Source organism: Apodemus sylvaticus, chromosome 6, assembly GCF_947179515.1.
Source record: "Apodemus sylvaticus chromosome 6, mApoSyl1.1, whole genome shotgun sequence".
In the NCBI taxonomy this organism is placed as follows: domain Eukaryota; kingdom Metazoa; phylum Chordata; class Mammalia; order Rodentia; family Muridae; genus Apodemus; species Apodemus sylvaticus.
The window spans coordinates 21,546,162-21,574,121 of record NC_067477.1 but is presented as its reverse complement, the minus strand read 5'-3'; the positions used below and the strand labels follow the sequence as shown (position 1 = coordinate 21,574,121).

At 51.1% G+C, this 27,960-nt stretch overlaps 1 protein-coding gene across 2 annotated transcripts in view; it reads right to left on the bottom strand.

Annotated features, from left to right (window-relative positions):
* Nucleotides 1–27,960, bottom strand: part of Ccdc88c (coiled-coil domain containing 88C) — a 115,934-nt gene that overhangs the window by 68,649 nt on the left and 19,325 nt on the right. For both annotated transcript variants that reach the window (XM_052185243.1, XM_052185242.1), the window contains exon 4: nucleotides 615–684. In XM_052185243.1, coding sequence (XP_052041203.1) covers nucleotides 615–684 — 70 coding nt within the window. The remainder of the gene's footprint in view (nucleotides 1–614; nucleotides 685–27,960) is intronic.

Genomic DNA, 27,960 nt, shown 5'->3' with positions numbered 1-27,960 from the left:
TGAACACGGGGCCTGCACAAGGAGCTCTCACCCTAGGACCGGAGTACACGCTACAAGCCGCAGTATGACAGTATGTAAGGGCGGCCGCACACCACCTGGGTCACTTGGGAATTACCTGTGACACCCAGAAGGTGGCAGGGAGGACTTGCCATTTTACAGACTTGCGCAGTGTCTGGGAACCCTTGCAGGCCAGGTGCTCTAAGCCTGGTGAGGGGACATGAGACCACGTGGGGACCACTCATGGAACACACACAAACATCACAGGATCCCTGAGGAGAGACTCTGGCTCCCTAAAGGTGCTTACTTCCCAATCTAGGCACACACGTATCACAATGGAATCTGATACCATGTTTACAGAGGAGTGTCTGCAAAGCCCATGACAACTTCCACTCCCAAAGTCAGACCAGCCCTCTCTGAAGGGACAAAGCAGATCTTCTCTGTCCCATGGCTTATAGCCTCAGGATGATAAACCACTCTCTAAAATTGTACCAAAACCACCACGTGTTTCCCCACGCTGCCTCCAAGCTGGTAGCCAGAGCGGTGGCTAACAGCTGTCCACACTGATGGCACTGCCCAGGCGCTGCAGGAGGTGGGGGTGGGGCTCTTGCACTCACCAGACAGTGGGTCTTTGCCAATCATCAAAACATTGGGCAAATTCATTACGATCAGCTGCTGGAGAACTTCCTACGGAGACAGAGAAAGACACCGTTAAGAGCAGGAGAAAGGTGACGGGCCACTGGGTAAATAACAGCTACGTCACCGGAGAAGTGTGCAGACACTACACAACAACGGTAAAGGGCCTGACGATCAGCTAAACCATTCAACAGAGCGCCATCACTCTGTCCTGTGTCACAGAAACGATGGCTGCATTCGCAGAAGTGAGGGGAGGAGACAAATGGCATGCTGAATTAAACTTGTTTTTCAAAGCTCCTCTGAATTGTTTTGTGTTCATAGAGCTGGTGCAGTTAAAACAGAATAGGAAATAAGAAATGGGGATGGCACGAGCAGTAGCAGAGACTGCGGAGCTGAGCATAACATGAGGCTTTGGGGCATATTTTGATAGAGGAGATTTTTTTACGTTGCTAGGAGAAGAATACATCCAGCTACTCAACCCAGTCAGGTGGCCTTGGGGACAGCTGCCTCCTGACTCTCACAGGAGTCCTCCAAAGGCTGCAGACATGGCTATCAGTCACGGCCTAGGATCTGTGGGTCTTTCAGTTCTATTCTGGCCCCTGAGCTGGGCAGAGCCTGTCTTCCAGCTTAAAACTGCTTCTCATAAATCAGAAGGAAAAAAATCCATGTGTGAGTGTGTGTGTGTGTAAGCATACATGCATGCATGTGTGTGGAAGTGGCAACAGGGGCAGGGGGCAATAACAAGAGATCTCCAAAGATCTCTGGCCAGTCAATGAGACACTCTGACTTAAATCCAGCTTACGGAAGAGAAGGAAAGGACTGGGTAGCACAGCAGTGAAGCCACCTGCCTCTGAAAGGGTTTGCCCAAAGATGCAGCCTGAGTGGAATTTCTCTGCTACAGGAAGGGAAGGCACTGGCCGTGTCCAGCAGGCTTCCCACAGGCATTCGAGAGAGAAGACTACCCACTGGGCTAGTCTCACAGCTGAGCACCTCAAAACCATGACATGGGACACTTGACAGTGGGGTCTGTCTAGTACCTGGGCTCACACGCGTGACCTTGTCAACCACGGCTGTCATCTCAAACACGACTCTCAGCTGGCAACACACAGAGCTCTCCCAGCACATGTGCAAACAGGACATCTGGAAACGGGGTTCTCTGGCCAGCACGCCCATCCTGTTAGGCAGCGCCCAGCCTGGGTGGGCCCCAGTGTTAGACTACCCTGGGGGCACAAGACCATCCTCAATAACCATCTGCATCCCCTTCTGCGCCCCGGTGGCTTTCCTGCCACCTTGTCCAGGCCTCTGAACCCTCAAGCACTCTTCTCAAACAGAGATAAGTATAGGAAGCGATACTTACAAGGTAAGTATCAGTAAAGGTAATCTGTAAAGTCTCCAGGAAGCTTCACGCTAACACTAAGCAAAATATCATTAGAAAGTGCTGTTGGGGGCTGGAGAGATGGCTCAACAGTTAAGAGCACTGACTGCTCTTCCAAGGGTCCTGAGTTCAAATCCCAGCAACCCCATGGTGGATCACAACCATCTGTAATGGGGATATGATGCCCTCTTCTGGTGTGTCTGAAGACAGTGACAGTATACTTATATACTGGAAATAAATAAATCTTTAAAAAAAAAAAACGCTGTTAGGAAAACGTCTTTCAAAACTGGGGTGTTGCCTCAGCTAATCAGTACTTCCTAATTTCCCTTAAGAAAAGCGTTATTACGCAATGAAAAAAATGTTTTTTGGCAGGGGCGGGCACCCCTATTTCAGCACTCACAAGAGCTAGGTATGAAGACTGTCAAGAGTTTCAGATCAGCCTGGGCTACACAGCAAGACACTGTCTCAAAGAACCAATAATAAAAAAAAACAATATTTTATAAACAGGCTTTTAAAAAGTGGTTCCTCTTAAAAACACCAGGTGTCTCCTAAAAACCAAGTCAATGGAGAAAATGCTCAAGGGTCATCAACCAGTTCCCCTGAAGGACCGTCCATCGCTTTTCTGTAAGAGCAGGCTCAAAGTTACATGGGAACATGTAACTTGAGACACATAGTAATTCCAAATTTTCCAGAAGCTAGCTTTAAAAAGATAAATAAAAGTGAAAGTATTTTCATAATACTTTTAACCCAGTGTATCTAAATATAATCATTTAAAAAGACCTGAGATAAAAATTATTATTGGGTTATGTTATATTATTTTTCAAAGATCTTTGAAATCCAGAGTGTACTTAACACTTAGATCGCTCTGCAATTGGCATGCAATTTGGAAAAACTTGTATATGTTCATAAAATTTACAACTGAACAAGTCAATTTCAATTCCCTAGTTGTTCCAAATGCACTTAAATGAATACCTGCTTTTTCAATCCAAATGAACTACAATAGTAACTTATAACCCTTGATGCACTGGCCGTATCCCTGATGGCTGTGGATGGCTACAGGATACCCACAAAGGTGACAAGGCGCCTGGTGGCCCCTGAGTTCCCTCACACCTCTGACCTCCCCCAACAAAAGTCTAGCAAATGTGTCCAGGCTCCCACAGTGATGTCCCTCCCTCTAGGCCAGGCCCTCAGCCTAGTGGGGACGTGAGCAGGGTGCTGACAAGGGGCCCTCTGCCTGGCGCTCAGAACAGAAAGCCACTGTGAAGTGGCTGCCACAGTCTGCTTTGGACACCTGGTCCCACCCAGGCTGGCTGCTGCTGGAGGGCGGCCCAGTGCTGTGTTCTCCAGTCCCCCAGACCAAACCACCCCCAGATACCACAGCTGCATCGTGATACAGGGTGAGGGGCAAGCCGAGACACAGCCTTAGGCTTGAAAACTGTCCGCCCAGAGAGAACCCCTCACTACCCGTGAGGTGGGTAAGATTTTCTACCCTCCCCTCGCCACCCCACCACACTTTAGTTCTGTTGTCACTACCTCACATAAGATACTGTGGAAATCCCAAATTTCCCTTTTCATAAATGAAAGTGGACTAAATCCAATTCTGGTATGACCTACTGGCAGTTAACTGCTACAAACAATCCCCCAAATCTGGGTCAGTGGAGGGTGTGTCTGCATCCTGCAGGGGCAGACTGAGCCACAGGGAGGAACCAGATGGAAAGTGCTCTCTGTATGGTAAAAATAAAAAGGTATCCCTTCCTGTCGTCCCAATCTGGCCCTCAAATCCAAAATATAGGATATCATCAATTGTAATCAAAGACCAAGGGGAACAGCCAAAACGCTCGAGGGGCGTCTGCCACCCCAGCTTTGATGGGCTTCAGGACAGCATCGCTGCCTGCACTACAAGCAATACCCTCCCTGAATTTTGACCCTGACTGGCAGTGGGTTTGAGGAAGCCAGTTTCAAGGTCTGTGGTTTTCAGTAGTCACTGTGAGAGTTCTAAGAACATACCAGGCATGGATCTTAGGTCTATCATCCCAATCCTTAGGAATCTGAGGCAGGAGACTGCCCTGAGTCTCAGGCCAGCCTCAAAGACTTAAGAACAGAACCTGAGCAAGCTGACTGGATAGCTAACGAGTAGACACTGCTGGATTAGCGGTTAACGGGAAGTGGGGACCTTAAGAGAGACCCGAATACAGAATGCTCGAAGCGATAAGGATCACAACATGTTTTCCTGAACATTTAAGCACACTTCTAAAACAGAGGTAAATATGGGAAGCAGTGCTCTCTTCACCGTCCTCAGGGAAATTTGTAGAGTCTGCATAGCAAGCTCCAGGCCAACCAAGACTGAGTAGCGAGACCCTGTCGCCCAAGTCAGCCAAACAAAAGAACCATCATTTCATAAAAAAATGGAAAGAACAGCCCTCCACCACCCTGAGTGAAACTTAAATTTTTTTAAATGTAAATTTTTTAAAATCTGCCTGCATGTAATGTATATATGTGCATCATATGCACGCCTGGTACCTGCGGTGTCCAAAAGACACTGTCAGATCCCATGTATGAATGCTCACAAAGAACTTGGGGTCCCCTGAAGAGAGCCAGTGCTCGTAACGGCTCAGCCACTTCTCCAGCACACTGAAACTCAGTATTACAGGCTGACAATTTGTCCGGAAAGAAAACTAAGAGCTGTTGAAGCCAAGGGCATAGGTTCAGAACTCACTCTCTCTAAGAGTTGGCATCGCGGATGTTAATTCTGAATTGAGAAGAAAGCTCCCCCAAAATTAAACACTCTGCACAGGCAGCAGGAGGAAAAGTGATGCTCTCGGTTGCCAAGGAGATGGGGACAGTCCATGCAGCGACACGGGAGCTTTCCGCAGAGGCAGAACAAAGCCACAAAGAACGTTCCTGGTGACCTACCCACACCCTCAGTCGGTGGAGACTAAAAGGCAGGCAGGACCACAAATGGCATCAGTTTCGAGTGAGCTGCCTGCACACCCTTCAGGTCTGCTCTGGGTTGAGACACTCACACAACACACACTGCAGGTCTTGCTGTGGCTGACAATGACAAGTAGACAGACAGCCACAGCACGGCACAAGTGCTGTCAAGGGTTTCCCAGTGGCAGGGGCTTATGGCCTGGACTGGAAGGATGCTTAGGAGTCTGACAGGTGAAGTAGACTGAGAAAGCTGTTCCAGGCTACACTGCGCATGCAGTAGAGGATGCACAATCTGTTCTCTCCACTGAAATGCCCTTCCGTGCACACCTAGCAACACCTGCCAGAGCCCTCTCAGCTCCCAAACCTCCGCTGAGACAGGACACCAGCGACCACAGGCCTGGTCCCCCCCCCCCTCTTTGTCTCAATTTCCAATTCTTCATTCGCCACTTACATGGTACATTTGACTTGTCAATCAGCTCCCCAGTGAGGCATCAAAAAGCCTCTAAAAGTGACAGTTGGGAAAATTTAGTCAGAAAATATTCCTGAACGTTTGCATTAAAGCTTCCTACAAAGCCTTTTTTATGCAGGTGTCTCTCTCTCCCATTCTGATGAGGAACCAAACCCTGAAAACCCAACTGCTTCCCTGTACCGTGTTATCTATCACCCATGCCTTCAGACCTGGCCCAATCTCTCACTGTATCCTTAAGATTCATGGCTTGTAGTTGTTAGCAAAAGATGAACTATTTCAAAGTGGGACGGAAAAAAAGAAACAGTTGATAATGTTTTATAATTTTCCATGAGAACATCTATAAATGGAATACTGAATGTAAAGAGCTACACTCCGCAGTGAATCTGGGATGCTGGCTTGAACATACTGTGCTTTATCAACTGCAGAGTCCCAAATGTGATCATCTCCAGGGCAAATGAAGCAAAACAAGGATTATTCCTCAATTTCCAAACTACAGTGGTGATGGCCTTCAGGAACGGCCTGACCGGTCTACAAACGCCACCAGGGAACCGTGGGGTGAGACCTCTGTAGGTACTGCAGGGCGTGGCATAAACGGAGCCCCACAGAGAGCCTGAAGTTGGGAGGATAACATGGGTCATTCTGCACTGTGGAGGCCTGACACTAGAGTCACCGATTTGCATTCTCACACATGCTACATCTCAAAATCTCTCGCCTGGATTTGGCCAAGAGGGTTCCCAGAATGCATTTCAACAACACTGTGCAAAACAGAAGCTGCCCTCCAGCAGGGCTCCCATGCCCTACCTATCACTTCGCAGTTCTTACTAGCCACAGAGAGGTCCCTATCCACTTTTCCTCCCATCATTCCTATGAGGAAGCAAGGGCAGGGGTCACCAGCACACAGTCTGTGGGAACCAGGGTGAGCGTGCGAGGGGCAGGACTGACTGAACGAGCTTGTCCAGCACCACACAATCTCGCCATGGCCCACACCAGCGCATCTCCTGCAGCTGAGGCCTGCTTCATACCTTCACTAAGACACGACACTGCCAGACTGCCTCTTCAACCCAGGCCAGCATGCCTCCCACACTGCCACTCCTGAAAGGGCAGTAGGGATGACCCCAAAATCATGAGCCACAGAGCTTTTGGAGACTGTTACCGCCAGGACCACGTTTTCCCGATTTAACTGCAGCGAAGAAACATAAAACAGTGATTTATCCGTGACACCTGCTCAAAACATGACCCGGGGGACAAGGAGCTTGTAATTCCATCTGCACAGGGGCCTCCGGTCCTAACACAGCCCCTGCTGACTGGGGCAGGAGCCCTGGTACAATCGGTGGGTAATGAAGTGCTGTGGTGTGAAGAGGCTGCCAGGCGCTGCTGATAGACTCAATCCATCTGTTCCGCCTCGTTTCAATTAATCCAGGGTCCCCAGGGCCCGAAACCAGCCAGTCTGAACAAGCATGGCAGCACAGGGTTCCCTAATTAGGCCAAGCTGTGCTCTAGGATAAGGCAATTTTAAGGGCTGTCTGAGGTTACCAAGTCACCAGGAACCCCCCTCCGACAGAACAGAACCAAGCACCAGCCTGAACCCTATGGACAGAAAGACAGACAAATACCTGTGAGCTGACCGGAGCAGGGGCCGCTCTGTAGGGAAGGGGCCTCCAGAAAAGCCAGCGCCATGGGAAAGGCAAACCAAGCGCCCCCTTTTGGAGCCACATAGCAGAACAGGACTCCAGCTTCTAAGGGAGTCCACTTCCTTCCGAATGGAAGCAAGGGAGTGAGTGGGGGAGGATCGGGGCAGATGATGGCCCCCCAGTGCTCCTGCTCAGACAAGCACACACACCCATCAGGGGGAGCTCACGGAACTCAAGAGGGATGGCCCCCGAAGACATTTCAAGTGATCCCAAGAAATGCCCCCTCCCCCTCCCCATTCCCCACCCCTAAAGTTATGTGATGCTCCTCGCTGCTCTCTGTGCAGCTGTCTGCCTAATGCCCGCCCAGGAAGCAAGACAGGGTGACAGTGCTTAGGGAATCCCGTATGAACACATGCACCGTCACAAGAAGCCAAAGGGGAGCTTGGGGACCAACTTCTGTAGTGATGTCATCAACAACCATAAGTTGGTGGCAGGTCTCATCCATGCACAAAGAGTCCAACCAACATGAGGAGATATGAGGAATGTACTCTTTTAAAGTCTTATTCAATCATGTGTATGTGTGCCTGTGTGTAGCCATGTGTGGGGGAGCTGGGCAGTGGGACCTGGAGCTGCACTTACAGGTAGCTGTTAGCCACCCAATGTGGGTGCGGGTGCTCTTTGAGAGCACTGTCCATTCATTCTTAAATTGCTGAGCAATGGCAAAAAAAAAAAATCCATATTTCAAATCGGAACAGCCTTATGGATTCCTATAGAAATCAAGAGAACAAGCCCAGAGTAGACTAAAATTTGGGTCCCACTGGACCCTGCCTTAGGGCTCTCCCCATCACAGCAGAGCCTTTGCTCAAGCGTGTGCAGTGAGGGCCCACTTCACACCAGGTAAGCCTCCCGGGAGAGGAAGGAAGGACTTGTGCGGCTGAGATGAGAGAGCTGTGTCTCACAGCTCAGGGCTGTCCGTCGTCTATCACCAGCATTTCCACCATTAGTTTGCTTACAGGACAGTGGCTCGTAAGCAGGAGGGATCTGACTGTGGGCAGGCAGCTGCCAGAACTCTGGGCTTCCAGCAAAGGCCAGGGCTTTCCCTGGTGAGAAAGCACTGAAAGGTACGGCCCCTGGAGACTGGGGTAAGCCTGCGTCCCCAACCCCCAGTTAGGGGACAACGCAGCCTGCAGGGTGGGACAAGCCAAACACGACACGTGCCATCCAGGGTGCAGCCAAGTAGTGGCCCAGCACTGCTCCAGACCTCTAGTCACGTGGGAGGTTCTAGGCCAACCCCGGCAGACACCTACTACTCCACTAACCACAACTCAGTGACCAGGGCAGAGCCTTTCCTATGTCCCAGCAAGCGGCACCACCCCAATTACCGCTTCCTGCCACGCCTGGCACACTACCCTTCATGTCTTTATTTTTGGGGTCCAGAGCAAGAGCACCAGCAAGTGCCCAGGAGCCTTCAGCTAAGATGGCAGGCCACGTCAGTCACACAGGACCTGTGAGATCTTATAAGCAAACTGGAGTTGAGGTGGCACCCAGGTCTATCACTCCACATGCCAGGACAAGCTTAGATCTTGCTACATGAGTACCCTGGGACCACCAATACTTTGGGGTTAGCAACACACACACCCCATCCCATCCCAAGCATCTAGAAGGCAGAGAAAGGCTGTATGTTGTTTTATTTAATTCTGGCCTCTCTGTTTTCTGGTTGCCTTCCGGGTGATGTATTTCTACCTCTTCGGAGATTGTGGTAAAAATCATAAACCTGCAGGGAACAGAGAGGACAGCCTGAGTATGGGGTGGACCTGCTCTCAGAGGCCACAGCCGGAAGGAGGCAGCTCCTCCAGCGAGCCTAGCACCTTAACAAAGACAGCTGGCTGCTGGGCAGAGGATGCCGGGAGGATGGGGGGGGGGGGGTCCTGCTGAGGTGGCGGTTTAGATGCGGTGAGCAATCCTCAAAGGTTCGTGAGAGAAAGCTTAGGCCTGTGTGGCAATGTTAGAAGATGTGGGACCTTTAAGAGACAAGACTGAATGAATGGGAGGCGATTCGGTAGTTCTCAAGGGACCCCTAAATCTCACTTGCTTTCTGCCTGTCACATGATCTCTTCTGCACCCACTCCTGCCTTTAAGTATCTAAAACAGCTGCCTGGTCTTGGGCTTCCAGGCCCACAAACTGTGAGCTAAATAAACCTCTTGGTAAGTTACACTGCCTCGGATGTCTTGTGACAGTAACGGTAGGGGTTAAATCAGAGGCTCCAGGAGGGAGGTTGTCTTGAAGTGAAATGACAAGGAACAGAGAACAGGTACCAACCAGGATGTACAGGTATGTAGGCTGCCTGGGTCTGTGGCAGGGGAGGTGATGACAGAGACCACACAAGATGCAGAGATGCCCCCACCCTGTCCTCCAACCGTAAGGCTGAGGTGATGTATTTCCCCTCCAGAGCCCCAGTGTGAGCCACTGCTCAGGGAGTGCTCACCAAGGCTGCCCCGTCTGGTTTGTAAGAGCCTCACTGCCAACTTCAGAGCACCTGGCAGACAAGCAAGTGCTCTTCCTAACCTACAGGTGACCAAACTCCACACTCCATGCAATCAGGCCCCCAGGCCATACTGGCTAAACCCAAAGTCACTCTGGTACCCTTGGGTTTTGCTAGGTGTCATTCCCAACACACTTTGGAGCCACAGATGTCGGCTCCTTCTTGCACTGGTTTAGAAAAGCCTGGCTGTAGGGCTGGAGAGATGGCTCAGCGCTTAAGAGCATTAACTGCTCTTCCAGAGGTCCTGAGTTCAAATCCCAGCAACCACATGGTGGCTCACAACCATCTGTAATGGGATCTGATGCCCTCTTCTGGTGTGTCTGAAATACAGCTACAGTGTACTTAGATATAAATAAATAAATAAATAAATAAATAAATAAATAAATAAATAAATAATCTTTAAAAAAAAAAAAAAAAAGAAAAGCCTGGCTGTAAAAATCATCCAAGGTCGTAAGTTGAAGACAGACAGACAAACCATGGCTACTTCTGCATAGAGAAAGAGGGTGTCAACTCCAGCCTTGAAACTTCAGAAACAGAAATCTTCTCACAGCCATCTCCACCCCTCTGAGCCAGGCATAGAAAGGAAGGAGGGCTGAACACATTCATCTGCCAGAACTTTTTCTCTCTCCTTTCTCTAACTGATGAGGAAAAACACACAGAGAGAACACTGACATAGACAGACACACACACACACACACACACACACCCCGGCCTGTAGCATTGGGGTAGTTTTGACTCTCCAGGGCTAGTGGGGGAGGGTATACAGCAGTGGATGAGTGACAGCTGCTACACTCAGTCTGTGCCTAGGAGAATGAATGACAAAGGCTGCAGAGAGAAAAAGAGATAAATGAGCAGGGCTGTGTGTCTCCCCTGCAACTGTCCCCTCACTGTCCCCAACCTTGTGGGTAAATCTCTGTAAATCGGGCACTTTCCACAAAGACAGGAGTGTGTAGACACTTCACCTAGACAGCGAGAGAGCTCCGTCACCAAGAATACACTCTCTAGCAGGAAACTGGGGAGGCCAGCTCAGGACAGAGCTGACTCCAGGGAGGCGGGAGGTGAAGAAACCAGTTTCATGAGTAATATATTGGCAGGAAGTGAAATCTCAACAGATGTTATCAACTTTGGGGCTGCCATCCCCAGGAGGCACCTACCAAGTACTGGCTGATCAGAGATGGCCACAAGGGAGGTCAGGCTAGTTCAAAGAGGAGCCACAGGACCTCAACACACACTGCCTACCTCCAGTGCAAGGGACACTTTACCTAAGGAGCCAGTAACCAGCCAGATACTGTATTATCTTATTTAGTCCTAAATAAGAGTTAGGTCGCCGGGTGGTGGTGGCGCACACCTTTAATCCCAGCACTTGGGAGGCAGAGGCAGGCGGATTTCTGAGTTGAGTTCGAGGCCAGCCTGGTCTACAGAGTGAGTTCCAGGACAGCCAAGGCTACACAGAGAAACCCTGTCTCGAAAACCAAAAAAAAAAAAAAAAAGGGGGGGGGTTAGGTCACTGGCAATCTGCCAATACAAGGCCCACGCCTTTGATCCCAGCACTCCAGGCAGAGGCAAGCATATCTCTGTGAGTTTGAGGTCAGCCTGGTCTACAGAATGAGTACCACACTGCTCAGTACTATATAGTTAGACAATGTCTCAAAAGTATAGTTAGACAGTATAGTTAGACAATGCCTCAAAAAAAGGAGGACAAAGGGGGACCCACAGATCCCTCTGACAGCTCAGGGAGGATGTTGTGGTAAAGGAGGAGCTGAGAAGCAGCACATCTGAGTCATGGGTATCTGGGCCTCAGATGAAGTAAGGACTGCACTGGACAGGGGGTGGGGTGGGGTGGGGGTAGGGTAATGTGGGATGTGAGGCAGAAGAGATGTGGATGAGAACTACAGGCAAAACAAAGATCAAGTGGGAGGAGCCCAGACGGAAGATGCTTCTGGAAGCCCAGCTCCATCTGCCACGGACGGGCTCCTGTGGTCTCACATCCCACGCTGAGGAGCAACGGCCCTCAGGTGAGCCAGGACTTCCAGGGTATTCCACACACCCTGGCTTTTAGGCTCAAGTGGCTGGCGATGGCTCTCTGGAGTGTAAGGGCCCTGTGTGCGGCTGGAGAGATGGCTCAGCGGTTAAGAGTACTGGCTGCGCTTGCCGAAGACCTGGGTTTGGGTCCCACAGGGCAGCTCACAACTGCCTGTAGTTCCCCTTCCACGGAATCCAACACCCTCTCCCGGTCTCCTTGGGTACCAGGCGTACTCATGACGCAGACATGCATGGATGCATGTGAAACACCCACATACATAGAATACAAATTCTAAATCTCAAAAAAGCGGGATTCTAAAGCCAGATCTGAACTCAAAAGCAGAATGTGCCATGGCTGACCGGACAATGTCTGAGGCAGGATTCGGTATGGTGTCACCCCTCCATGTAATCAAATGTGACAGGTGACTATAACGGTATGTGGCGCTGAATGCTAAGGGAATGCAGGCAAGAGCGAGCTTCCCTGTTTACAAACCTACGCCCTGGTCTTTGTGGATCACCAGCCTCACTTGCAGTCTCCTTCCTGGTTTGTGGGTGCCTACGGGGGCAATGGCAGCCCAGCACTCAGGAGAATCAACAGCCAAATGATTTAATTCAGGGACTACAGTGCCCTAGGATGCACGTTCACCCTTGATGTGAACAGTCTGACAACTTACGACGGTAAATCTTACTGACAGGGATTAAAACTGCCCCTCGGCCAGGCACACTGAGCCAGCTGCTATTTGAGGACCAAGGGCCTTTCCCTTTCCTTCCTGTTCCCACACAGAGAAGCCATCCAGCTGTGGGTAAGGAAATGTGAGGGAGACAGCCAGGGTCAAAGAGCATCTTCAAGGAGCTCAGAAAAATCAGACCAGCAGCCACATGTACCACAGCCAGCGGCGGGCCTAGTCATCAAGTGCGTCATCTTTGATCAGTGCAGCTAAACCCACTAGGAAGGAGCAGGCAGCCCACCCGACTCCTGGCTCCAGCCACAGCCCAAAGATGACGCGGGAAGACCAATGGCCCAGTGACTGAGAGCCCAGCACTGAGCTTCTGTGAGGCGTGGGAGTGGTGGCCAGCTCACTCCAGCTGCGCATTCTACTCAAGTATGGAGGGACAGATGTGGAAGATACAAGCTTCTAGTCCTAGGGTACGGCTAGTAACCTAGTAACTGCCAAGTGGAGTGTGACCTTCCAACGTTGAGGTCACGATGGGACTGGGGACGCAAATCTGGAGACCCAAGGAAAGGCGGATGGGTAAACAAGGCAGGCTTCTCTGGGGCAGTTGCAGCCGTGTTCCCAGACCCTCCCGAGTCACGCGCTCTCTCAGTAAGCCACCTGTCTCCATTTCTGCTCTGCTACTCAGCTGCTTCACTCTAGATTCCTTCAGGTCTCCATCCAAGTGTAGCCGAGCCCCACCCCCACCCCACCCCCACACACAGCAGGGCACCAGGGTATGAATGTGAATGAAACAGACAGTTTTCCTGCCCTCCAGGCACTGATCAGCCCTCCCCACTGTGAGATCAGCAAGGAACACTGCCTGCTGGGTATAAAAAAGAAGCCGGCTTGTAAAGAGGGAGCGTGGCAAGGCCAGTACCAGTCATCCTAAACTGCCGCCTTTCAACAGAAGGAGCAAAAGCGAGGCCTACTCCACCGACAGGGCAGCCCCTCCCAGATGGTTGGCTCAATCACAGTGGCCCTAGGCTTGTTGAGATGGGAAAGGGCTTTCTCCCCAACAGTCAGACTGCTGAGGCCGGCCATACCCTGAGGTTAGCATTCCAGAATCGCCTCAGCTGCCCAGTCAGAGGGTGAGGCGGCTGCTGGGCCTCTTACAGGACTGCCTTAGGCGACAACACAGCCAAGCTGCCCCCAGTCTCCTTCCCAGGACGGCTATCGTGCACTGAAACACTGGCCTCCCCAGAAGAGAGACAATAAGGAACTATATAGTGAGATTCTGTGTCAAACACACACACACACACACACACACACACACACACACACACACACACACACACACACAATGAGCTGATTAACTGAAGAGAAACTGAAGCACAATAAGGACTACCTTTCCAGCCCTTTCCAGTTTTCCTCTAGGGAGGAGTCTGGAATGATGGCTGCTGGCTGGCTGGATCAGGGTAGGACAGCACCTGCAACAGGGCTGGACCATCAGTAACATCCACTCCTGGGCAGAGATGCTGGACTCCTTAGCCTGTCTCCTGAGGACCCCTCCCCCACCCCGTGGACTGCTGCAAAGACAGCAGTTCATGCAATGAGGGTCTGAGCATACGGACCCTATGTGGCAGACTATCTGACTGGCACAAGGACCTTGTTAACTCAGACAACTAGTGGGCAGTAGGGTCAAGAGATGCCCAGGTCACTGGAGGGTGAGCAGACAGGACCTAAGGAGTCACTGAGAATCCAGGTCTCTCAGCAAATGGAATGCAAAGGATCCCAGAGTCTACAAGTCAACAGGAGATGACGCAGACTTTTAAGCCACTGAGTTCATGGCATCCTCACACTGTACGGGCAATGCTAAGAACAAGTGACAGACTATGGGACACATCACAGAGAATTAACTCAGCTGTGGTGACAAAGCCTTGAAAAGCAGCAACTCAGAGACTCCAGTTTATGAGAAGCCAGGTGAGCCCCGCACAGGGTGTCGTGACCCTGGGCGCTTTTGATCTCAGTGCCCTTTGGGTGGAGGCTGGAGCCCCGGTCAGTGCCCTGCTCTGCAGGGAGAAAGGAGAAGGCAGCAGGCAGGCGCGTCCTCAGGACGGCTTCCCAGAAGCAGGGTAGCTGTGCTACTTTATACCTCACGAAGCCAAATGGCCTCCCTGGCCATGCAGCTACGGTGGGACTTGGAGTTCGGCTGCTGTATGGGAGAAAGGAGCAAGCCGGCCCAGAACTAGGGAGCTATCCACCACAGAAGAGGAGATAAAACTTGACCTCTGGCCTCTGGGGATTACTGTCTCACGAGAGACCCACATGAACACATGTGGAACCGATTACCCAGGGAGGCCACACACTAATTGTGTGTCACAGATAGGAAACAAGCAGTTAAGGAAGAGAAAAACCACAAGCTGGCTGAGGTCACGGTAGCCAACGGCATCTTGGAGAAGGGAGACCTGAACTGGAGGGGCAGGTGGTGACTAGACAGACGCAGGCAGAGGGTAACTATGACAGCGCAGACTCCACCCCCCCCTCTGCCCCCCAGCTAATGTTGGGCCACAGCAGCCTTAGCTAAAACCGGCTCCAGCTGCAGGATTGTTGGCCGGACATGCACAGAACCGGCTCGCTGCTGAGCGGAATCCTAGGCTCCTGGTTCTCATCTCCACGAGATACACTTTCACTCTGCTGCATTGGATGACTACCTGCAAAGCCTCAACCCGAAACAAAGGCCAGGACCCCGACAGAACCGACATTTAACTAGACACCCCACTCCTAGATTTCAGAACTGAAAGCTTCCACTGGCTTCCTTAAATCCTGTAATTATGTCAATATTCCTAGCAAGCACCTCGGTTTTAGTAGTGGTTCACCTCACAGCAAAGGAACGGTGCTGCGTGTGGTGTCCGAAGCATGCTATTTTGTACCTAATCTTTCTGTATTGCTAGACTTCATCTTCAGCGCCACGTGCCACTGCACTTAATTCGTTTAGACAGCTGGGTAATAATATTCCATCGTGCAATTGTGTCTCAGCATTTTCAACTGTCCTCCATCCACAGGCATCTGGTCTGCTTCCAGGTGTTTGATGTTGTGCACTTGAGTACAGTGGGCCATTCCCAGGTGGGCTGCAGGTATGTGTGTGTGTGTCTGTGTGTATGTGTCTGTGTGTGTGTGTCTATGTGTATGTGTCTGTGTGTATGTCTATGGGTGTGTGTGTGTGTGTGTGTGTGTGTGTCCAGACAATACCAGATAAATTTTCCAAAGCAACTGTTACAAATCACACTCAGAGGAGAAACAGAACAGTGAACGCTGAGTCACAGGAGCCTACAGTGAACCTTCCTAGCCTTATAATGTCCCCTTCACAGAAGCCAGAAAAACCAGCACAAACCAGCATTACAGGCTAATGTGTGCAAGAACTGGGTCCTGCCCGGGAGCTAACTCTGAAACCCCGTGTTCTGACACCCACACCTCCCACCAACAAGTAAAAAACCACCCGGTTATTTCTTGCTCGAGGCAGCAGCTCAGACAAGGGAAGATGACACTCTGGCTAACACCTACACAGGGTCAAGTGTTGAAACACAGATAAGATACTTAGACCAGTCAGAGCAAGATCAGCCCATGGCCATACAGGGTGGCTTCAGAAAGGGCTGGGGGTATGTCACTGTGAGGTCTAACTGGTTTTACACATCCGGTGTTTCTCACTCTATCATAACGCCCCTGATTCATATGCCTCCTCAGTCAGCCCTCATGGGTCCACAAAGAATGGATTCCGGGAAGTCCTGCCTCCCTTCACGGCAGGCAGCCTGGCACCTGCTCTCCCTGACAGCTGTCAGCATGTTACTCCCAACAGCTGGCAGCCCCGTCTACCTCAGCAGGCCATGGACCCCAATTGGAGTTCTTTATGCATTCTGCCCGTCCTAGTGGTGTGTCTGCTGGAAAACGTTAACTGTCTGTCCTCAGGAGGTTTAGTTACAGTGAAAGGAGTCAAACCCATCAATAGGATGAGAAACAGCCTTTCAGTCAAGACAAGAGATTGGGACTGAGTGCAGACACCATTAGGCTGCAATCGCTGACAGGGTTTTGAGTGGGGCAGAGTTGTTGGGGCTGGCCACACCCACTGTGTGGATACCCCTCCATGGTCTAAGATAGGACCCTACAAGGACCCTTCTCCTGGGACCTCGCCTGCAGAAGGATCCTGGGAGAATCATGACCTCACACCATCTCATTTACTTCCTGCTACTGTTTGTCCAATAAAAACAAAACTCACTTTACTATTTATACACAGGCATTATGAATAACCTTTGCAAACCTATGAGGTTTCAGTCATTTGAGGGAGCACTTGGTATGCCACAGCCTTTCAATAAAATGTTAATTATATAAAGCTCAAGAAGGGGGAGGGGCAAACACACAGAGCCAGAGTGCTGTAAAGCAGCCTCTTCAGAAAGGCCATCGTGACAGGAAGGCCACAGTAGAACACCACACACATTCTGCAAGCTTGCTTTCTTTCTTTCTTTCTTTCTTTCTTTCTTTCTTTCTTTCTTTCTTTCTTCTTCTTTTTTAAATTACATTTATAGGGGGGAAAGATGGCTAAGAGCATAGGCCGCTCTGTGCAGAGGACCGGAGTTCAGTTCCCCTAAGTTCAGGGAAGCTTTATTTTCTTCCCTCCATGACTGTGACCGCCAGCCACTAGCCCAGCAGAATGCCAATCATCAGGATGAGTATGTGGCATGCCAATGGCAGGCAGGGAGGATGCCGTGACACTGCTGGTGAGATAAGGCAACCCTTCCACTCCTCTTCCTGCAAGAACAATGAGCTTCTAGCTGAAGCCACGTGTGCCCGGATCCACTCAGCTTAGCTGGGCCTCCTGGGTGCTGCGCATCCTGTAGGGGACGTGTCACACAGTACTCATGGCTCCAAGAAGCTGCTGGCTGAGTGGAAGAGAAGGGTACAGGGGTTCCCCGTGGGGTTCTGGTCTCCTGTGCGTGCATGATATGAGAATATGATATCAGAGAATGAGACCCACCAGGTCCACGTCACATGTGGTTGCAAAAGATGTCTCAACCAGAACAGAGTACTGGAGATACAAGACACAGACCCAACCAGCAGCAAGCACACAAAAATCTTCCGGGGTCATACTCCTCTTTGTTGTACAAGAGTTTCAAAGCACAATGGAATACCCTCCCACTCCCTAGGTCACAAGGCAGCCACAGAGAAAGTGAGCACTTTCCTTTTTTTAAAAAATTATTTTTTATTAGATATATTCTTTATTACATTTCAAATTATTTCCCCTTTCCTGGTCCACCCCCCCCCAATCCCATAAGCCATCTCCCCTACTTGTTCCCCAATCAACCCTCTCCCACTTCCCTGTCCTGGCATTCCCCTACACTGCAGCATCGAGCCTTTCCAGGACCAGGGGCCTCTCCTCCCTTTGATGTCCAACAAGGCCATCCTCTGCTGCCTATGTGTCTGGAGCCATGGGTAAAACACCATGTGTACTCTGGTTGATGGTTTTGTCCCTGGGAACTCTGGGTAGATCATATTGTTGTTCTTCCTATGGCGGTGCAAACCCCTTCAGATCCTTGGGTCCTTTCTCTAGTTCCTCCATTGGGGACCCTATGCTCAGTTCAATGGCTAGCTGAGAGTGTTCCCCTCTGTATTTGTCATACACTAGCAGTCACTCCCAGGTGACAACTATATCCGGCTCTGGTTAGCAAGTACTTGTAGATATTGATACTAGTGTCTGGGTTTTGTAACTGTATATGGGATGGATACTAGGTAGGGTAGAGCACTTTCTGTTTTTGTTTTTTTGTTTGTTTGTTTTCCAGACAGAGCTCTCTGTGTAGCCCTGGCTGTCCTGGCACTCACTCTGTGACCAAGCTGGTCTTGAACTCAGAAATCCACCTGCCTCTGCCTCCCAAGTACTGGGATTAAAGGTGTGCGCCACCACTGCCTGGCTTGGTAGAGCACTTTCTTATACCACCATACACACTTCAAATACCTCTCCCCGAGTGCTTCATAAATGCACGCATTTGAAACCAAAGCAGCGCTGGTGGTACATGCCTGTAATCCCAGCATTTGGGAGGCAGGCGGATTTCTGAGTTCAAGGCCAGCCTGGTCTACAGAGTGAGTTCTAGGACAGTCAGGACTATACCGAGAAACCCCGGGGGGGGGGGGGGGCAAGAAACCAAAGCAGATGTGGATGAGTAGGCGGGCTCTTAACACCACATTCTCCCAGCTGCTGAACCTTTAAAACCTAGCACCAGGGGAGATAGCAAATATGTCTTCTACACCAGTCCGGCTGGCTTCTCTCTGCCCTCTCAGGTGCGACCCCTCCCTCTCCCAGTCTCTTTCTACCTTCTCAACAACCCGCTTTGGTCCAGTCTTCCCTTAGGCTAGGATGATCCTTTGATGTCAAGGCAACAGAGAGAGAGAGCCCTGGAACGAAGAAAGTCTGCAACACTGGATCCTAACTCTAGGCCCACAACTGGGCACACAGGCACAGCTTCCCTGGGCTTCAGTTCTTTTCATCTGAAAAATGATAGTATGTTTCATGTGAGGAGGGAGGGCTACCAGGCCTGTGCTCCTACCTCACAGCCAGCACACTGAACACTTTCCCCTAAAGGAGATGCTGGAAGACTCAGAACCCAGACAAAGCTAATCAACCTATGCACGCGTGTTCTCTCTCTCTCTCTCTCTCTCTCTCTCTCTCTCTCTCTCTCTCTCTCTCTCTGTGTGTGTGTGTGTGTGTGTGTGTGTGTGTGCCATTCTCAGGCCTAGAAGGTCTCTAGGGGGCCTGTGACCAAGGTGAGGCCTCGACAGAGCACTGGGTAGGAGAGCATGCAAAGGTGAGCGCACCACAACTCCTGCCCTGAATGATCCAAGCTGGCTGCCGCCTCGGTTGGACATGACACCCTGAAATGCTTCTCAAAGGGAGGCCCTCAGAAGCTGCTGTCTCAGTGTGCTCCCCCAGTTCTGAGCACCTGCAGCATGAGGTGCGCTTGTACATCTTAGTACCCTGGCTGAGCCAGCGCCATCGTGAGTCTTAAGGCCCAGCGGCCGTGAGAAAGTCTGCCTCCCGGAGCCAATGTGAGGGCAGGACCACAGCTCACACGCTCCCTACTGGGGATCGAACCCAGGACATCACAGTGGTCAGGCAAGCACTCCACCACCAAGGCACGTCTCTAGACCTTCTTACTTTTTTATTCTATCTTATTTTTGTTTGTGACACTGGAAACTGAACCCAAAGTTTCACAGAGCCCAGGCAAGTGTTCTACCCCTGAGCACATCCTTAGTTAGCCCTTTTGTTCATGCGTGTGCATGGGGATTGGAGTGGGTAGGTATGTTGTATGAGCAGCACATATGTGTGTGTGTGTGTGTGTGTGTGTGTGTGTGTGTGCTAGCCCCTATGTGCAGTCAAAGGCCAGGCTTCCTGCTCTGTCACCCCCATCTTATTCCAGTGAGACAGGGCTAGCAGACAGCAGGCTCCAACAACCTTCTGTCTCCCCCCCCTCCCCCACAGTGCTCAAATTACAAACTATTCCCGTGCCTGCTGGGAACTTAAACGCAGGTCCTTATGCGGTCACAACAAGCCCTTACCCGCTGAACAATCTCCGCAACCTGTTGTTTGTTTGAGGTGGGTCTTGAACTCCTGCTTGCTGGGATCCTAAGCCTGCGTCAGTATACCTGGCTTCAGGAAGCATTTCTGTATTACAGAGAGAGGACTGACCCAGGCCCTGTGCTTGCTAGGAGATAGCCTATGCGGAGCCACATCTTGAGCAGTATTGGAACTCACCACTGAAGTTCACTAAGGAGAGACCAGGCTAGACCCTTCTTGGTACCCTCCAGGTCCAACTGCGCCTCACAAGTGCCCTCCAGCCCCAGCTAAAATGCCACCTCACTGCATCCCCAGGGCAAATTGTCTCTCTGGCTAGCAGTTATTTCAGTCAGAGGTCCAGCTAGGAACTCAGGGGGCCACCGTCTGATCTGCCAAGGGTGACTGGCTTGGTTTGGACTGTCGCAGCCTTTGATCTGGGCTTCTACCCTGCGGTCAGGAAGGGGAGGGCTCCTCCCTCATTCCTCTTGAAAGCAGGAGTGCACAGGGCCCGGGAGATGCTGCTGGGAGAGGGCGCCAGGGGCCCAGTGGTTGGCCTTCTTCACAGTCAGCCACAACCTGCTAGCTGCCCCCTTCTTGGCTGAAGAGACTGTACGGAGCTGTCCCTTGACAAAACCAGTTCTCCCTGCTCAAGAATAGTGTAGGCCCTGGTGAATGACCGATGGGAAACTAGACACCCCTGGGAACAGCTTCCTTCTTGATGAAACAAGGTGCAGGAAAAAGACAGGAGTGCTCCTGCAGGTTATCAACTGTTTTATTGTCCGCTGCACGCTGGGACAGAGAACCTGACCTGCAGCGGAGAGCACGCCACCCAGAAGAAACATGATAGCTTCAAAAAGATGCAGTTTTTCTCACAGTGAGACAAATAAGCGCATCTGTGTGTAAACTTCTACAGAGGTGGGGTGACTGTTACAAGGCTGTTTCCTTGACAAAGGCCAGTCCTGCGCCCAGCATGAGGGAGGGGGCAGCCTTTCCCAGCACCTCGCTATGCACTGGTACCACAGTTCACCAGCTCCTAGGAGGCAGAGTGCAGGCATCACATCTGGATACCAACAGGATTAGTGCATAGTAGGAAGACAGAAATAAGAGTCAGCGCTTCACAATCCAAGTCACGAGGACCAGCGAGTCTCAAGAGCATGCCGGGGAAGGACAGGGTGGCTCACCCATCCTTCCACCAACCACCGAATATCCCACCACACAGGGCCAGTTGGTGAACTGGGCATGCCATGGTGGGCATAATGAGTCAGATGCTGGATTCTGGTCTTGAGGTCCTCACTTGCTTCCTGCCTTAGGCAGTGATCTCCCAAATCTGTCTTCAGGCCCATAGTAAGGGGTGGCTCTTAGGTCCCCAGCCACTCAGTATCAAAGCAAAATACAATTCCTATCTTCCAAAGATGACAACCTTCATCCTTTGTTATTCAATGCAATATTCCCCACTCCCCCACACACACCTCCCAGCCCCATTCCCTCCTTCCCCCCCATCCCTCCCCAAAGCCTCAGGGGCCTCTAGAAGCACCACACCAAGGACCAGCGTTAGCACTCCTTTTCACTGAGCGGAGCACCCCAGGCTAGTTTTGCTTTGATGAAATGCAAGTGGGAAGTAAAGCTGGCGGCTTCCCTAGAGTCCAGCGGGGAATGCCAGGAGCCAGGCCGGGCGGCAGAGAGCCTTTTTATAGTCAGTTCTCCAGACCTGGAAGTGACCACAGACACTCCGGCTGCTCCACCTCCCTCCACTGCATCAGGATTATGATGGGCTACTGCCAGTTCCAACAGTGTGCCAGATCCACCCAGAAGACTGAGAATGCCAGGCCAGTCCAAGCTCTGTAGTCCAAGCCCTTTCCCTTTCTTGTGAAGGCTGCTATACCTTCCTGGGTCTTACTACATAGACAGGGCTGGCTTGGAATTCTCCATCTTCCTGAAGCCCGGATTCTCTTCCATACTCTGCTCCTCTGCATGGATGGCTCGTGTGGTCCTGAGTAGGAACTATTCCTACAGCACATCTCCACCTCTAACACAAGTCACCACAGGGATTTTATTTCAGAAGCCAATGGTGCAGAAAAACAAAGCACAGAGAGTGGAAAGACCTAGGTTCTGAAATCAATGCAGAGACTCAGGCCATACAAGATGGTGCAGGCCTTTAGTCCCAGCACTAGGGAGGCAGATAGATCTCTGTGAGTTCCAGGCTAGACAGGCTTTCACAGTGAGACGCTGACTACAAACAAACAAACAAACAAACAAACAAACAAACAAACAGTCTCCCTTTCTCCCTTCCTCTCTGGGTATGGCCCAGGGCAAGCCTCTCTACACTCCTCGGCCTCTTTTCTCATCTGTGAGAAAAGAGGACAATACCCAAGCCATCTGCTTAATAACTTTTAATGGGCTCTTTGATGACTGGGGTTACTCTCTTTGTTTCTCATATGACAAAGCCACAATTAAAAAGCTAATCCACATCAGAATATAAGGCAGCATATACAACCACGAGCACATGCACACACGCGCGTGCGAGCACCACACACACACACACACACACAACTCTGAGGTACACACAGCTCAACCACCATCCTGTTCTGAGGCCATGTTCTAGAGGCTGACCGAAAGTCCTCATTCTAGGGGCCGACCTTTCTCTCTGTCTCTCCCTTGTGTGTTATTCTTCTGCTGCTGTGCTAAGACACAGCATCCAACTCCAGGAGTCTGTCCTGGAGAGGAGGCAGCAGGGCAGCACGCAGTAAGTGTGGCGGCCGCAGCAGGAAGCTAGGGGCTCTCACAGTGAACCACAAACACGGAGCAGAGAGAGCCAACTAGAAATGGCCTGAATTTAGGTTTTCAGAGACTGCCCCCTGTGACACACCTCCTCCAGGAAGGAAGTGCCTCCTAAACCTACCCAAACAGCGCCATCAACGGGGACCAAGCATTCAAATGTCTAAGACTATGTGTGACATTTATCACTCAAACTACCACAGTGTATGCGTGTGTTTTGTTACTAGCACATTTTGGACTTTCCCACAATGCAATTGTTCAAGTGGGAGGGAAACTTCACTCACTCTCCATGGGCCAGCATACTTCCTCTTCATGCCTGGACAACCCCAGGGCTCTGCTGTCAGTCTACACCTATCTCAAGAACTTAAGTCAACTGTGGCAGCCAGAACCCTCTGAGCACCCTCAGATCAGCAGAAGCAGTGGTGGCTGCTATAGGGACTAAGTGAGAGCATGCTAAGTGCTTTACCTAGACTGGTCTACGTCTCCTTTGCCCAATCTACTGTCTCCTTTTGTAAGGAAGGAAACTGAGGCACAGAGAAATGACAAGGACGCTGGAGAAAGGATATGAATGGCAGGGTTTGACCGCAGAGTCAGACCTGCAAAGCTACGTGTGTGGAATGTGCTGCTGGCCGGCACCGACTCCACAGCGGCTGGCGGGATTTCCCGGCTCAGTTATGTTACTGTCTGGGCTGGCTGGGTGCATGGCAAGTACTGTACAGGGGGGAGACTAGAGAATCAACCAGCAGGGATGAATAGTGATGGGGCAGAAGGAGTATCTGAGGCAAAGCAGAGGGTTATGCTTTCAAATGCCCAATACAGAAAAGACCCAATTAGACCCTAGCACTTGGGAACCACACCCCTTGGCTGAGGCTTAGAACCGAGCATGGTTATACCAGACGGCATCCAGGCCAAGGGCGTGCTCACCTAAGACAAACTCCCACGCACCTGTCTGTCACCCAGCTTAAGCAGGTCTGAAGGTGCACAACCCCAGCCTTAACACCTCCACACAGTCAGGCTGCTGTTCATGTGAATCCTGCAAACTAGCCCAGCAGGCGCCTGGGGCTGCAGCAGCTTCCCCAGGGACTCGGTGAGGCCAGGTGGCTTCATCAGAACCTATGCTGAACTATATAATCAGAGATAACTGTAGTCCTCAGGAAGGCACTGAGGGCTACCATCCCCAAAGTTCTTCCTAGAGCCCCACATTTCTAGTCAGATGCACACTGGAGAGTCTGCCTTGGGAGAGGCTCCAGGCAACAAAGCCACGTTGGCCTTCCTTAGGCTGACCATCCACAGAAACCAAAGCTAAGCAGCAGCCGCCTGAGGGACTTTCCACAGGGATTTATGTGGCTTCAGGAAGAGTCCAGGCTCACGCCTGGAAAGGAAGCAAGGAAAGGAAGGAAGTAACCTGAGGGGGTACTGGAGCTGATATGAAGTCTAGACTTGGCGGCTGTTGTCTCCAGATCTCTGAGGTGGACCCAAACCAGGTGTGGCCCATTGCTATGTCGTCCTGTGTGCTAAACAGGAGCAGCTTAGAAGGACCCTGGTTACCAAACTCCTCTAAGAGAATTATTTAGACTCAAGCAATGCTGGTATCCCAGATCAGCAGGCCAGCTAACTAACTGCCCTCTCACTGGAAAATGGGGTTCCCAGGCATCCCTCAGAGAAGCTGGTGGGGAGCACTACCCCACTGGGTCACTGGAGTCCAGTTCACAAGCTTGTGTTTTTATTTCTTGAGATGAGGTTGCATGCAGTTAAGTATGACCTTGAGCTCCAGGGCCTCCAGCCTCACCTCCTGAACGCTGGGATTATAGGTGTGTGCTAATGGCGTCTGTCCTGTCTGACTGGACAGTGTTAGACTGAAACCAGCGCTCACTCTGTGAAAGCAACCCAACGCTAAGCTACACACCCATCACCCTTTCAGGCTTTAACAGTCAACTGATAAACAACTACCACAGTCTTAGAAACACTAAGGAACATTTGTTAACTCCCAGAACTATCCTAACAGTTTTCAGTCAGGTGAGAAAGCGGGTGAGAAATGGGGTACTCAAGTGAGTTCTAGACAATGTATGACATACAGTCAGATAGATGTCTGTCAACCCTGTGACAGGGCGGATAAGCTCTGCTCCTCCACTCTGCATGGGTGTTGCCAGGAATCCAACACAGGCCTTCAAATACATGAGGTAAGCGTTCTATCCCTGAGCTATATCTCTATTCCTGGCTGAATTATGAAGTCATTTATGTGGACTCGGACAACTCTTACCAATATAAATTAAGAGGACTGAGCTGGGACATAGCTCTGGGTGGCCACAATCCACTCTCTAATGCCCTCAACACTGACCCGGCCCGAGCTTAAGCATGTCTTAAGCTATGATTATGCCTGGCTACGGAGCTCTGGGTGACGGTTGAGCCATCGTCCTCCTGTGTAAGTGCACGAGCAGCCTGGCAATCTCAGAGATCAGAGCAGAGAGTGACTACGCCTACTGCTTAACTCAACTGTTCACAGTAGGAGCCCAACCGGATAAACAAACAAGAACCGCATGGCAAGCTGTCGGCCTGTGCGTAACACTAAAAATGACTAAAAAAGGATTGAAGCCCTCAAACACATGCCATTTCCACCAAATAAAGACAGATCTGTTCCAAGAGTGGGCCATGACTCAGGAGCACACTGGGGGAGCAAGCTGTCAGCCCCTCCCTCGGGGACCCATCAAAAGGAGTTCCCCGGATATTAATAGCACTCAGCTGTCTCGGGGAAGCCAGAGATTCCTGTCCCAGGGACAGGCCACAGCCTCAGCCAGACAGCGAACTGAGAACCACTTTACCGAGCTGAGGCAGCAGGAGGATGAGTGGCAGGTGCGCTTCTCCTCTCCTTTCATTATGACTGAAGAGACAGAAATTAGAAAGCCAAGAACAAAGCACACAAGTCCCTGACTCCTCTCAGCCTAAGAAGTAATTTTGATCCTGACCCCACAGCAGTACTAGGTGGCCTGAGAAAGCCAAGGTTCCCAAGTCACACACCCGCACAGGGATCAAGCTTGTTCCAGTTAAGGAAGGCCAGGCAGATCCCCCCAGGCTGAGTAGCTAACGGACAAGAGAACTGGGGCTCAGGGAAACAGGACACAACCCACCCTCCTTCCAGACAAAAGGGAACAGACCTCGCTCCAGACCTCTGCTCCACCTTCCTCTTGGCCTCCACGTCCGCCCTCCTCCAGAGGTGCCACTCCTTTCTGTCTAGAAGCCAGTCCAAGATCAGACCCAAGGCCTCAAGTGGAGTGGGATACTTCAGCCTCTGCCAGGTTAATTCTGGTTCAGTGCAAACAAGAATTTCTAAAAAGACCTCTACTGAGTCAGCAAGATGGCTCAATGGGTAAAGGCCCCTGTCTGGCAACTCCAGTTTACAGCTGGAACTCATGTAACGGAAGGTAGAGAGAACAGATTCCACAAAGTTGTCCTCTCATCTCCTCAGGCATGCGTGACAGGAGCACCCATAGTCACACTGTGCACACACATCTACTACTACTACTACTACTACTACTACTACTACTACTACTACTAGGATTTTAGCAAAAGTTCTACTACAATCCATCAGCCACAGGGATATCTGAGCTGCTAGGACTTAAGATTGTCTCAATGCAGAGACAGCCCTAAGCTGATGGAAGGAAGGAAAGGAAGGAGGGGGTGTTGGAAAGGAAGGAGGGGGTGTTGGCCGAGCAGCCCAAGCAGTGCCGTGGTTGGAGAAATGTGCCTCACAGGCTCAAGCACACCTGGCCCCTGGCTGATGGCATTGTTTGGGGAGAAAATACTTAGCCGTTCTGTTCTTCGGAGAGTTTATAGCTTCGGCCCACTTCAGTTTGCTCTCTCTACTTGCTGAATGTGGTTAAAGGGAGGATTTTCTGCTTCCTGCTCCTGTCACCATGCCTGCCCCACCATGACGGGCCCTGACCCCTGGAACTGTGAGCTAAAGTGAACCCTTCCTTCCTTAAGTTGGCCTGGCCGTGGTGTTTTAGCACAGCAATAAGAATTAAGAAGTTCAAGCGACTATTGTTACTCATCCTTTCCTCAGGCCAGGGCCCTTATGATTACCTCCACATATATTTTTATGGCAAGCCCATTCAAGCCTTCTAAAAATATCTGGCACTGTACACGTTCCGCAGCAGCCTACTCTCCCCGTCGATGCCCGCGGCCTCCTCATCGGTTATGGACACAGCTCTTCAGTGCGACACCTACAGCTTACAGGGTGCCAGATGAGGACAGCTCAAGAAGGCCTCCGGGAGACAGGCTGTGGTGGTGCAGGCCTTTAATCCCAGCACTTGGGAGGCAGAGGCAGGCCCATTTCTGAGTTCGAGGCCAGCCTGGTCTACAGAGTGAGTTCCAGGACAGCCGGGGCTACACAAGAGAAACTGTCTCGAAAAACCAAAAACCAAAAACCAAAAACCAGATGGCCTCCGGGGCCTTCACACTTCTTAAACTGAGCCCCTGACAGAAAAGCTGCTGCTGTTGCTGCTGCTGCTGGTGGTTTAAAGTCCTCTGAAGTTCACTGTGTGGAAACTTGATCTCCAAGGCAATAGTGTTTTAGAGGTGATTAGGCCCCAGGGCCCTGCTCTAGACACTGATAAAGGCTTTATCACCAGGTCTCCCTCTATCTAGAGGTGACTGATCCCTTCCCATCCCACCTCCCTCCTCCTACCTCCCTCCTCCTGCCACCTTCTGGCACAAAATGAGAGCTGGCCAGGTGCCGCCCTTGGACTTGAGACTTGCTAGCCTCAGGACTGGGAGGGAAGAAGACTGTTGGTTACAGTTAGTCTTGTCTGTGGCCCCTGATGTTAGCACTGTAGAATTTACTGGCACAGGGGTGGTGCAGGATTTGCCAAGTAGCTATTCCAAACCAGCACTGCTGGACAAAAGAGAAAGCGGGGGGGGGGGGGGGGGGGGGGGCAGGCTGCCACGCCCTCCTGACTTTCCATCAGGACTGCAAGGCTAGGGAGTGGAACACAACACCCTAGAGAGCAGGGAGCAGGGTTCAAGGCCCCAGAGAGGAAGCTGTTCTCTTACTTGGCCACTTACTGTTTTTTTAATTAATTAATTAGTTAATTAATTAGTTTTTTCCCAAGACATGGTTTCTCTCTATAGCCCTAGCTGTCCTGGAACTCACTCTGTAGACCAGGCTGGCCTCGAACTCAGAAACCCGCCTGCCTCTGCCTCCCAAGTGCTGGGATTAAAGGTGTGCGCCACCACTGTCCGGCTCACTTACTGTTTTATATTCTAGACCTCACAACCTATAGGACCCTTGGTTTCTCTAAATTCCCATTTCCTCACCTTGAAGACAAGAAT